Source organism: Erithacus rubecula (genome assembly GCF_903797595.1).
Source record: "Erithacus rubecula genome assembly, chromosome: 21".
Lineage (NCBI taxonomy): Eukaryota > Metazoa > Chordata > Aves > Passeriformes > Muscicapidae > Erithacus > Erithacus rubecula.
The window spans coordinates 5,862,098-5,874,385 of NC_136673.1; the positions used below are offsets into that span (position 1 = coordinate 5,862,098).

At 58.8% G+C, this 12,288-nt stretch overlaps 2 protein-coding genes across 2 annotated transcripts; both read left to right on the forward strand.

The window, feature by feature from the left end:
* Positions 1-733: 733 nt before the first annotated feature.
* Positions 734-6,203, forward strand: CDK9 (cyclin dependent kinase 9). The gene is made up of 7 exons (XM_079324144.1): positions 734-980; positions 1,533-1,614; positions 2,037-2,127; positions 3,923-4,089; positions 4,255-4,426; positions 4,509-4,657; positions 5,566-6,203. Exons 1-7 carry the CDS (start codon positions 760-762, stop codon positions 5,929-5,931), a joined length of 1,248 nt encoding a protein of 415 aa, XP_079180270.1. The 5' UTR covers positions 734-759; the 3' UTR covers positions 5,932-6,203.
* A 2,319-nt stretch (positions 6,204-8,522) lies between these two features.
* On the forward strand, positions 8,523-12,209 carry FPGS (folylpolyglutamate synthase). Its single transcript, XM_079324143.1, is given in 17 exon segments — positions 8,523-8,662; positions 8,752-8,857; positions 8,860-8,879; positions 8,982-9,035; positions 9,151-9,215; positions 9,293-9,407; positions 9,499-9,576; positions 9,853-9,914; positions 10,009-10,111; positions 10,188-10,265; positions 10,335-10,482; positions 10,560-10,658; positions 10,829-10,979; positions 11,079-11,154; positions 11,478-11,544; positions 11,641-11,816; positions 11,818-12,209. Coding segments are annotated over 17 exon segments (1,713 nt in total). The 5' UTR covers positions 8,523-8,599; the 3' UTR covers positions 12,070-12,209.
* Positions 12,210-12,288: the final 79 nt, after the last annotated feature.

Genomic DNA, 12,288 nt, shown 5'->3' on the forward strand with positions numbered 1-12,288 from the left:
CGCCGCTGTCCCTGCCCGCCCTCACGCTGTCCCCACAGTCCCTGCACTCCCTGTGCCTGCTGGCACCTGCCTGGCTGATCAAGGGTCACCTCTACACCCCGGGTTGGGGGTGTCTGGCAGATGTGGACAACCAAAAACCAGCTCTAGAGGAAGATGCTAACCCTAAAAGAGGGTGCCAGCCCCATGGAAGAAGATGCCAGCCCTAGGGGAGTGTGCCAGCCCTCTGGATGATGTTGCCAGCTCTGTGGATGAGGCTCCAGCCCTGCAAACAGGATTCTGCCATGCACATCTGGTGCTCAGCCGCTGTGGGGTGAGAGCTGGATGGCACTGCCAGCAGGAGCATCCCCAGCAGCCATTCCCCGCTCCGGGGACACTGACGTGCTCCATAAGTGTCTAGAGATGGCCTGGCCCCAGCAGGGCTCCGGTGGCCGTGTTACCCTTTCCCAAGGAGCTGGTGGCTCCAGGATGCTGGCAGCCTCCTCTGCCACAGCTCGGTCTTTGGGCGCTCTCCACCTTGGGGACCAGTTTGGAGCAGCCTGAGATCCAGCTCTTTGTCTGCGCCTGAACACAGCCATGGCCGGGGGAGAGACCCCTGAACCACACACAGAGCCTCCTGCCTGGCCATGGCCGCGGCTGCAGGAGCAGAAGTTTTGTTTAACTGCTGGCGTGTTTAAGCACACACGGGGCACACGGTAACGCGCTTTAGGGACACCGGCACCGGGGACCGCTCGGTGCTCCCGGGCCACGAGGAGGGACAACATGGCGGCGGCGCCAAGGACTGCAACGCCCACAAGGCCCCGCGCGGTGGCTGGCGGGTCACGTGACGGCGTGCCCGGGTCACGTGGCGGAACGGGCGGGACGCGGTGCTGTGGCAACGGCGCGGCCGCCATGGCCAAGCAGTATGACATGGTGGAGTGCCCCTTCTGCGACGAGGTCTCCAAGTACGAGAAGCTCGCCAAGATCGGGCAGGGCACCTTCGGGTGAGTGCGGCGCCGGCCGCGGCCCTCCCTGGCCCGGCCCCGGCCTTCCCCGGCCTCAGGCCTGCGGCCGGGGCCCAGTCCCGCGGCCCACCGGCGGCAGCCGCGGCTGCTCCTTGCTCGCGTGTCCTTTCCCCGGTCACCCCTCTGGTTTCAGTGAACCAGTCTGACTCCTGGGCCCTCTTTTCTCCAGCCTGAGATCGCGCTCTGTCCCAGCTCTGGCAGTGCAGAGTTAATATTGAAAACAGTTAGGGTGGGGATCTGTGACTTGGCTCCAAATGTGCAGCTTGGTTCCAAATGTGCATTTTTTGCTTAAAATGTGCTACTTTACTGAAAATCCTTGTAAGGCTGTAGGAGCTGTGGGCTCTCTGTTGGTTCAGTGAGTTCTGAGGCCCTTTGGCCCAGGGGGAATGTGGCTATATTGGCTCAGCACAGAGTTCTCTGTGCGGTGCTTTAGTGTGTCCTCTTTGGGCTTCTTGGCAGGAGCACGTGGCTCCTTTCTCCTTGTGCTGCTCATGGATTTTTTAATTTTCTTCTTTTGTTTTGTTTTTACAGGGAAGTTTTCAAAGCCAAACATCGCCAGACAGGCAAGAAAGTAGCACTGAAGAAGGTGTTGATGGAAAATGAGAAGGAAGGGGTGAGTGTGGGGGGCATGGCTGGGTTGGGCCTGTTGTCACCTGGGCTGCAAAGGCACGTGGCAGCAGCAGGGAGACTGGGCTGCACGGGATGGCTGCTGGCAAGTGACACTTCCCATGGATTTCTGCTCCTCTGGACCCCAGCACAGGGCTCCATTCTGGCTGTGTTTGTAGAAGAGCTGGGTGATGTGTGAAGCACATGCTCAGGGGCTGGGGGGAGAGTAAACAGCTTAAACAGCAAAGGCAGCAGCAGAGAGGCTGTTCTGCAGCTCAAGCTGGGCTGTACCATGTGCTGGTGTGAATGTAGGTGAGGAGAGGAGGGCAGGACCTGCCAAGCTGCATGGTCACACCTCTGCTGTTCTCTAGGCAGAGGTGGCCTGGTCTCCTGCACCTCCTATCTCCATTCTCTCTTTCTCTTTTTCAGTTTCCAATCACAGCCTTGAGAGAGATTAAAATCCTCCAGCTGCTCAAACATGAGAATGTGGTGAACCTCATAGAAATCTGCAGGACCAAAGGTACTTTGCAGGCTTTCCCTTGTGTTAATGGTGGTTTTTCTGAGCCCTGCTGAGCAGGCTGGTGCCTTGTGCTGGGACTGGGGTGGTCTAGCTGAGCACAGGCCTCTGTTCCTTCCTGTGACATGGGGTGACAGGTCACTTATCTTGGAAAAGAGTTTCTAAATGAGCCAGGACATTGCTGAAGCTCAGCTGGAAAAAGTTGTTGTAGTCCTGCCAGGATATGCCTGTGCCATAGCAGTGAATGCTGCCTGTGTTGGGAGACCCCCTTCTGAGAGGCTTTAAATGAACCAGCCCTGGAGAGACTTTGGAGCAGGGGCTCCTCAGCCTGGAGCTGCCTCTCTTGGTTGGCTTGTGATGGTTTCTGGCAGCTCTGAGCTGATGACACAGCATCTCTTTCTGTGTGTGACATAACTGCTCATGCTGGGAGGGCTGGGACTTCACACAGGCAGTTCTGAGCTGCTTTTCCACCTTCTCACTCCCACCTGATGCCATGTGCCATCACTGCTTTGCAGGCTCAGCACACCTGGCCTGGCTCAGTTTCCAGTGAAACTGCTGTATAACATTTGCTAGAGTTTACATGTCATTCTGTTACATGGATTTGTACTGGAAAAGTATACTTTGGAAAGTGACAGTTGATGTTACAACCTGCCCTTCGTAGCCAGTCATGTCAGTGAAATAAAAACAAAACTGACTAGTATCTGGTGTTTTTTTAAAAAGTCCAGTCACTGACCTGGCAGAATTGTCTGGCCTAGGGGTGGGAAACTCAAGTTACTCCAGTACTCAGTTGTGTGTAGATTACTGTCTGAATAGGTACGAGTAAAAACACCAATGGCAAGTTAATTTTTAATACACTGTGTGATTAAAAGAGCTGCAATGATTGGATGTCTGGCATACCAAAAGTAAATATTTTTGTAGACATGTCATTTGTTCCCTTTTTGCTTATGTTTTGTTTGTGTTCTGGTTTTCATCCAAATCTACCTTGACCTCAGTTCACAGTAGAAATGTTTCATTTACTGTTCTCAAACGGGAGGATTTTCTCTCTATGTTGGAAAGGTGTATTTGGGGCTGTGTCTGTGTGAGGAACTTGTGTGCCAGTGTAGCAGGTTGGAGAGGAGAGCACTGTGCTTCTGTGGGGACTAAGCTTTTCCAGTTGGAAATGCTGATCAGCAGGTTTCTCTGATTACAAATGATGAAAATCAGCCTTTCTTTTTAATAACATTTTGTGTGGTGCTCTAGGAACAAGATTGAAATCAATTGCTTCACTTAAAGTCCACTGTCATTGACTTCAAATTGCAGTTGGAGTTGACATTTTATATCTCTTTGATCGAGATCAGTCCATTTTCACAGATCCTGTTTGAGGTTGCAGGAAATCTCACTTTTTAATGTGAGATTAGACAGATTTTCCGTGTTTCTGCATTTTTCTCGGGGCTGTCTGTGGGTGCCTCCTCTATTGCTGGTGCTTGGCTGGCAGCCACAGCTTGCAGAGAGGAAACCCCACAGTTGTTATGTGCCCAGAGCAGCACAGAGTGAAGCTTTCAAAGGTTAATGCTCCCTTTCCTTGCCTGTTTGATGACATTCATTGCACCAATCCTCATCTCCTGTTGTTGTGTTGCTAGTTTTGCCCAGTTCTCAAAAAAGGACCTTGAGGCCTGCAGGCTCTCTGGTTCTCTGTGTTCCTGTGCCCTGAGGTGCTGTGTAGGGGGTGTTGTATGAGCTGCAGGGTGGTGGGAGGTGAGAAGAGCTGTCACCTGGTGAAGGGTCCCTCACTGACAGCCCCTCTGTGCCTCTCCTGCAGCTTCTCCATACAACCGGTGCAAGGGCAGCATCTACCTTGTGTTTGACTTCTGTGAGCATGACCTGGCTGGCCTTCTCAGCAACGCCCACGTCAAGTTCACACTGTCAGAGATCAAAAAAGTGATGCAGATGCTTCTGAATGGACTTTACTACATCCACAGGAACAAGGTAATGGGACAGCCTCCTGCTGTGCTCAGAGGGTGACTTTCCAAGGAGCACAGGCTGGAGGGAAATCATTGTTTCCCACCTCTGCAGCCTGAGCCTCATGCTGGCTCTAGGCACCCAAGGAGGGCACTTTATTCACTTAACTCTTCAATGTCTGTCCTTGTACAGATCTTGCACCGAGACATGAAAGCAGCGAATGTCCTGATCACGCGGGACGGAGTCCTGAAGCTGGCAGACTTTGGGCTGGCTCGAGCTTTCAGCCTGGCTAAGAACAGCCAGCCAAACCGCTACACCAACCGTGTGGTGACCCTGTGGTACCGGCCCCCAGAGCTGCTCCTAGGTAGGAGGAGGCCTGGGTGGGCTCTGCCGGCTCCTTGGCCCTTCTCAGCCCTCTGGGGGACTAACTCGGCATCTCCGTTTAGGGGAGCGCGACTATGGCCCCCCCATTGATCTGTGGGGCGCAGGCTGCATCATGGCAGAGATGTGGACCCGCAGCCCCATCATGCAGGGGAACACGGAGCAGCACCAGCTCACCCTCATCAGCCAGCTCTGCGGATCCATCACGCCAGAGGTGAGGGCTGGAGTGGGGATGAGCTGTGGAGAGCAGGAGTGTGGGCAGAGTCTGGGATTAGGCACTCGGCCTCTTCCCTGCCCTGGCTGCTGGCTGCTGTATGCTCCCAGCAGTGGAGTGTGCCTGCTGCTGCCAGGGAGGCTGGAGAATCTTCTAGCCTGTGTTTTGAGGTTGTCTCTCAGATAAATACCCACAATTTCTGCTTAAAGGAGGGTGGGGGTTTTTATTCTCAGGTGTTTTGCACTGGTCACCTTGAAAAGCCTTTTGAATTGTCTGGTGATTTGCAGCATCAGCTCAGTTCTATTGTGATCACCCAGCCCCTTCTCAACTCCTTCTTTATCAGCAGCTCGTCCTGCCCTCTTGTGGGGAGCAAGCTGAGGGATCTCAGCCTGGCCTGGGATCTGTAGGATGTTGTGCTAGCAGCTGCAGTGTCCTCATCCTGCTGTTACAGTCATTATGTAAATACACTGAAGGCACTTTCTTTGGCGTGTAGCTACCTGCTGTGGTCTCTCCCAGATTGAGATAAGTGCTGGTGATTGCAGCAGGCTTTGCTTTCCAAGGATAAAAGGTACCACATCCAGGTGATTATTTAGCAATCAGTTTTGTCACTTTATCTTTCTGGATGTGGTAGCTGGCCTGAACCATGCTCTCTAGTAGTTCTTTCATGGGGAAACCAGAAATCCTTGAGCATCATTACCACACCAGGAGGACTGTCCTGACTTGTCCACATGTCTCTAGGCATTAGTGCAGCCTTTAGTGCCTCTTTGTTGCTGTGAGAACAACATCTGCCAGCTTGGAGGTTATAAAATAGAATTGTTATTTTGGTTTGCCTGAGGGTGTTTGAATCAAAAATAGCTTGTCCTTTCCACGAGTATTTCTTGCCAACCCCTTTTCGTGCCCCTTGCCAGGTGTGGCCCAACGTGGATAAGTACGAGCTGTACGAGAAGCTGGACCTGCCCAAGGGGCAGAAGCGGAAGGTGAAGGATCGCCTCAAGGCCTACGTCAAAGACCCCTACGCGCTCGACCTCATCGACAAGCTGCTGGTGCTGGACCCCGCCCAGCGCATCGACAGCGACGACGCCCTCAACCACGACTTCTTCTGGTCAGACCCCATGCCCTCGGACCTCAAGAACATGCTGTCCACCCACAACCAGTCCATGTTTGAGTACCTGGCCCCGCCTCGCAGGAGGGGTGGGCACATGCCCCAGCAGCCGGCGAACCAGGGCAGGAACCCAGCTGCCACCAACCAGACTGAATTCGATAGAGTGTTTTGACATCCGGCGGGGTCCTGGCTGGGCTTCCCTACGTTAAGTGGAGATGTTCTGGCGAGGTCTTTTTGTCTAGGAAAGGACTTTTTTCAAGGTGAATTGACTGATGGTGTTAACAGAGCTTGCCCATCGCCTCGGCCACCGCAGAGCTGTGTGACTTGGGGAGGTGATACCTGTGAGCTCGACATTGTTTCCCTGCAGTTTCCTGTCTCAGAACCTTGTTTTGCCCCCCGAAAGTCTGTATTGGTTTCATTAAACTTGCAGATCAATTGTTACGGGTCTGGTGATGGAAAACGTGTCTCCATCCAGGCTGGGGCTCTTGGCAAATGGTGTGGGGACTGGCAGGACTGGGAGTAGCTGCCTTGGACCAAACTGGGCCCTGCTTGGAGATGTCTCAGCTCTCTTGGTCTGTCATAGCTCCTGCCTGGAGTATCCTCTGAGCACTGAAGTGTTGATGTAGAACAAGGCAGGTGCTTCTGAGTCATCAGATGTGTCTTGGGGAAGGCAGAGTCACCCTAGACAGCATGATGAGCTCTCCCTGGAGACTGGGATCTAGCCTAAAACAGGGCTTATTGAGCAAACCAGAGAGGTGGGTGGCAGATCTGGATGCTCCATGTAGCCAGGATTCACAGTGGGAATTGCTGGTCTCTGACAGCACATGGCATCCATGCTGTCTTCATTGCAAACCATGACTGGGAGTCATATTGGATACACCACCTGCAGGCAGGTGCAATCTGCTGTGTGCCTGCAACCTGCCCTGTGCCTGAGCTGAGACCTGCCCTCCTGCTGTCTGCAGGGATTTCAGGATAGTGTGGCAGGGCTGGTCACACTGCTGGGAGCAGGGAGATGCTTATATGTCCCCTGCTCTCTCCTGGAGCTCTTTGCATGAGAGACTAGAACAAGACCACTGTCTCCTTTGGGTACAGTAACTAGCCTGACACACTGGGCTCACCTGTGCACACCTTATGCCAGAACGTGTCAGGATCAATTCATAGAGAGCAAGTGCTCCTCCACAGCTGCTCTCTGCAGTGTCCCGTGGCTATCACAGCTATAGGCAGTCATCTTCTCCCTGAGCCCACGGGTGCCAGGATCCCAGGATTCAACACGTGCAACTGGTGATAGCATTTTGGCACTTGGTAACTTGTCCGTTAACAATTAGTGACAAAAGCTGTGTTGTACAAGGTCTCATGACGAAGTGGTGGTGAGTGGGGCCATTCTTAGGATAAAAAATGGCCCTGAAAGAAGACATGTACAAGGTAACTCAGTGTGGGGCTCCGAAACAGTCTGTTGGGGCGGGGGGGGGTTCTGTTTCTTTGGAAAAATAATCGGTTGTGAGCAATAAGCAGTCGCTTTGTGCCATTGTGGATAAACATTCCACATGTCCCAAACAGCTCATGTGACCCTCCTGTCGCTGTGCTGCCTAAATGGAGACAGCACCCGGTCTTCCCGAGGGCACTTTGGGTTCGGGCAGCCGAGACCCCCCGTGCCGTTCCTGGGGAGCTGAGGGGCTCAGCGCCGCCGTCCAGCAGCGCATCAGTACCGCTGCCGCTGGCACCGGGCAGGGGCTGCGCAGGGTCCCTGTGAGCTATAGGGCCGTGTCGCTGTGCTGACAGACCGAGCGACACGGAGGCGGCTTCTGCCCGCTGCCCGGCGGGCGCTGCCGGGCCGTCCCGCGGGGTGTGGACGCGCCCGGTCGGGGGCGGCCGCGCGCTGCCCCTCGTAAAGATGGCGCTGCCCCGCTCCCTGCGCGACGTGGCGCGCGCTGCCCGGTGCAAAGATGGGGGCGGTGGCGCGCGGGGCGCGGGCCGGCCCCGCCCCCCGGGCTCGGCGGCGCGCGCGCGGCGGGGATGGTGGCGCGGGGTCTGCGCGCGCTGCGCGGGGCGCTGCGGGCCGGGGGCGCCGCTTCAGCACGCGCCCCGCGCGCGCCCCCGCCATGGACTACCAGGTACCCGCGCGGGGGCCGCGCACCGGGCGGGGCGCGGGGCCGCGGCAGCGATGGGGCTCCGGTTCCGCGCGGGGCGGCGGACACACCTCCCCTCCCGCAGCCCCTCTGCCGCCTCCCGCAGCCCCGGGCCGTGCCGGCTGCTGCTTTCTGCGGCTCCGCTTTCCGCTCGGGTCACTCCGCGCTGCCCCGCGGCAGCAGCGGGTGAGCCCGGCCTGTGGCCGCAGCCGCTCCGGTAGCCACGGCGTGTCCCGGCCGCACGCGGCTGCGTCAGGTGTCGCGGGGGTAATGGCGGTGCGCGACCTGGAGCCCTGCCGGGCAGGCGGGAGCGGCCCGGCTCTGCGGGGCCGGAGTGGCAGTGCCGGTGTCCGGCGGGACAGGGTCCAGCTGCCTGGGTGGATGTCCCCACACTGGGGACATGGGATGGTGCAGCGCCAGGCTCTCGTCCCCTTGGCGTAGGGTGACAATGGGGACCTCGTGTCTCAGGTGTGCCCGTGCAGGTGCAGCGTTCTTGCTCCATTAGCGTGGCTCGTTAAACACCACAGGACGGGTGCGCCCTGGAGCGCTGCCCGTTCCTGCCGGCGGCGACCTTGTCCCACTGGGCAGCGGTGGTGCCGGCGCTGGGCTTGACCGCGGGGCCAGGGGCAGCTGGGGAGGGGCGGATAACCCCGGCCCATAAGTAGCCTGTCCCCGTGACAGGATCCGGCGCTGCCGGCACGTCCCCGCGGCACCATGGCAGAGATGCTGCCGGCGTCGGTGACCAATGGCACCGCCGAGGGGAATGATCCTGAAGGGGTGGGTCAGGATGCAGTGGGCTCTGGGTGGGCTGGCCCCACAAGGCTGCTGTGATGGCACTGTTCTGACTACCTCGGGCGTCTTTCCAGGATGCAATCCGGATGCTCAACACCCTGCAGACCAATGCCAGCTACCTGGAGCAGGTGAAGCGGGAGCGCGGTGACCCCCAGGCCCAACTGGAAGCCATGCAGGGCTTTTGGAGAGAAGTGGACTGAAGGTAAAGGCTGATCCCTGTCCGTGTTCCCCATCCTGTTAGCAGTGCCACCATGCTTGGCACTGGCTGCCATGGGGGTCTCACAGGGTGGTTGAACTCTTACAGGTCGAGGACCTGGATCGACTGAACATCATCCACGTCACAGGGACGAAGGGCAAGGTGAGGCGGGGTAGGCGGTGCTGGGGGCGATTGGGAGCTGAGGGGGGCTGCTGGTGTCTGTGGCTCCGTTTGCCCCTGCTCTGGAACACGGGGTTTAACACAGCTGTCTCCTCAGGGCTCAGCGTGCGCCTTCACCGAGTGCATCCTCCGCAACTACGGGCTGAAGACAGGCTTTTACAGGTGGGCAGGGGGGTCAGGAGGGTTTTGAAGGGCTGGTGGAGCTGTCCCTAACTCTTCCCCCTGCTCTGTACCCCCAGCTCCCCTCACCTCGTGCAGGTGCGCGAGCGGATCCGCATCAATGGGCAGCCCATCAGCAAGGACCTCTTCAACAAGTACTTCTGGCTGGTCTACAACCGCCTGGAGGAGACCAAGGTGGGGCCAGCAGGGTTTGTGGGGTGCTCTCTCCCTTGGGTCCCCCACTCCCAAGGTGCTGTGCTAACCCTCACCCTGCTGTGCCTGGCAGGACCCAGCACACTCCAGCATGCCGGCGTATTTCCGCTTCCTCACCATCATGGCCTTTCACGTCTTCCTGCAGGAAAAGGTCAGTGGTGATAGTCTCCAGCTTGTGACAGAAATATCAGGTTGATGTGGACTCAGGGAGGGGGAACTTGAGGAGGAACTTGTGTGGATGGGGGCTGTCATGGCTATAAACAGGGGATGCTGTGCCAGGTAGATGATTCCCCCACAAATAAGGGGTGTGCTCAGGTGTGGGTTTGGAAGGGCTGGTGGCAGGAACCTGTCTCCACCCACATCCCTGAATCCATGGGGACATATGCTGCTCGTGGCTCTGATGGCTCCAGTGTCCCTGTGTCTCCAGGTGGACCTGGCAGTGGTGGAAGTTGGCATTGGCGGCACCTATGACTGCACCAACATTGTCAGGTAGGAGCTGGCAGGGCTGAGCCTGTCCCCAGGGCTGCTGTGTCCCCACAGTGGAGAGGGGAACAGCAGGGACAGTGCCGTTCTGAATCCCCAGGACGCCGGTGGTGTGTGGGGTCTCCTCCCTGGGCATTGACCACACCAGCATCCTGGGGGACACCATGGAGAAGATCGCTTGGCAGAAGGGGGGCATTTTTAAGGTAGGGAGACCTGCTCTCTCCTCTTTTGTTTTCGGGGTGTGTTCCCCCATGTCGCTGAGCTCCCCATCCTTGCCAGCCCGGTGTGCCGGCGTTCACCGTGGCGCAGCCGGAGCGGCCGCTGGAGGTGCTGAGGGAGCGAGCCCAGGAGCGGAAGGTGAGTTGCTGGTGGGGGTGTGGATGGGGGGTGCCCCATGGCAGGGGGCTCAGCCTCCTCTCCCTGCAGTGCTCCCTCTACCTGTGCCCGGAGCTGGATGACTTCGAGGAGGGCTGTGGGGCGCTGGAGCTGGGGCTGGCCGGTGCCCACCAGCGCTCCAACGCCGCCCTGGCCTTACAGCTGGCGCGGACGTGGCTGCAGCGCCGCGGCTGCCAGGGTAAGGCAGGGGACAGGGGCAGGGGCCAGACCCCACCAGGGCCCCTGAGGTCTCAGTGGGGTGCCTGTCCTGCCTAGGTCTCGGGGAGCTGAAGGAGGTGCGGCCAAGCAGCGAGCTGCTGGGGAGGCCAGTGCCACTGGCTCCTGCCTTCCGACTGCCCGATGCCATGATCCAAGGTGCAGTATGGCTGTGCCAGCACCCCCCTCACCATGTCACAGGGCTCAGCGCTGGACCCCAGCCAGTGCTGTGTGCTGGAGGGTGCAGTCTGCCCCACACTGGATTCCCACGGGGGTAGCGGTGTTGGGGAGGGCATGGGGGTCCCAGCCATTGCCCTGTGTTCCCCCAGGCCTGCGGGACACAGAGTGGCTGGGCCGGACTCAGGTGCTGTCCCACGGCCCCGTGACGTGGTACCTGGACGGAGCTCACACCACCAGCAGCATCCAGGCCTGCGTGCGCTGGTTCCGCCAGGCTGCCCTCAGCCAGGACAAGCCTCAAGAGTAAGGAGAGGGTGCAGAGGGGGGCACACATTGCAGGGGTGTGGTGGTGGTGCTGGAGGTCCCCTGGGGGCATGGGCCACCTGCCCTTTCTCCCTGCAGTGGTTCTGGGGTGCGTGTGCTGCTCTTCAATGCCACAGGCGACCGGGACACGGCGGCGCTGCTCAAGCTGCTGGTGGTGAGGTTTGGGGGACACGGGGTTCCTGGGTTCTCTGCTGGTCCTGGGACCTGCTTTGCTGTGGGTGCAGGGAGCCGTGAGATGGAGCTGGCACCCTGTCTGTCTGTCTGCCCATCCTGCTACCCCAGGGTGTATCCCACCTCAACTGTATCCCACCTCAACTGCTCCCTGCAAGTGTCTCATGGTCCTGGGTGCAGGGAAGGGACTTGGATAATCCCCTGCCCCATCCCCTGTAACCCTGCTGGTATGGGACTGACCCCAGTGGAAATCCCATGGGTGGGTCCTGAGGGTCCCCACAGTGCTGATTCCTCCTGTCTCCACAGTCCTGTCACTTTGACTATGCTGTTTTCTGCCCCAACTTCACGGAGGTGTCATTGGCCAACAACGCAGGTGAGTGCTGGGGAGACAGGGCATTCTCCAGCTTCCCATCCTTGTCCCTCCCCAGCTCTCCCTTCAATCCCTGACTGCTGTCCCCATCCCTCCCAGACCAGCAAAACTTCAACGTGACACTGGAGAACGCCCTGACCCGCTGCCTGGAGAACCAGCAGACATGGACAAGGCTCCTGGAGGAGAAAGTGGGGCAGGACCCCTGGCTCCCATCTCCCCCGCGGGTGGGGGGGCTGCTGCAGCCGACCCCCGCCCGAGGCTCCCTGCTCCTGGTGCCCCCCAGCCCCACGACCCCTCAATTCCCCAGCCCTCGTGTTCCCGTGCCTGGCCCAGGCGCTGCGGTGGGTAGCACAGGGCCGGGACCCGCATCTGGCAGCCCCCGTGGCCTCGGGGGCTCACCCGCACCCCGCGGCCAGCAGCGGGGCCGTGCTGCTGCGGGAGGCGGCCGCTGTCCATGTCCTGGTCACCGGCAGCCTGCACTTGGTGGGCGGCGCCCTCCGGCTGCTGGTCCCCGCCCTGTCCCAGTAACGGGGGACAGGGCTTTGCACCTTTGTTTACTTGAAGCAACAGTTTTGCCCCCGGTGATGCTCGGAGGCATCTGGAGGGGGATGTGGGACACCCTGCCCCATCCTGGCTTGGCTGTTTTCACCCCAGTGCCTTTTGCCCGTGCCCTTCCCAGGACACTGTCCGTGGGGGGATGCTCCTGGTCTCCATCCCCTCCCTGGTGAGACTGACAGGGGGGACCCC

What these genes read in the sequence shown, in the direction of transcription:
- CDK9 (XM_079324144.1), top strand. Translation starts at nt 760, where the DNA reads ATGGCGGCGGCGCCAAGGACTGCAACGCCCACAAGGCCCCGCGCGGTG. An exon ending in GCCCCCAGAGCTGCTCCTAG is followed by an intron (nt 4,427 to 4,508) that starts GTAGGAGGAGGC and finishes ATCTCCGTTTAG; the next exon opens with GGGAGCGCGACTATGGCCCC. An exon ending in GCGGATCCATCACGCCAGAG is followed by an intron (nt 4,658 to 5,565) that starts GTGAGGGCTGGA and finishes GCCCCTTGCCAG; the next exon opens with GTGTGGCCCAACGTGGATAA.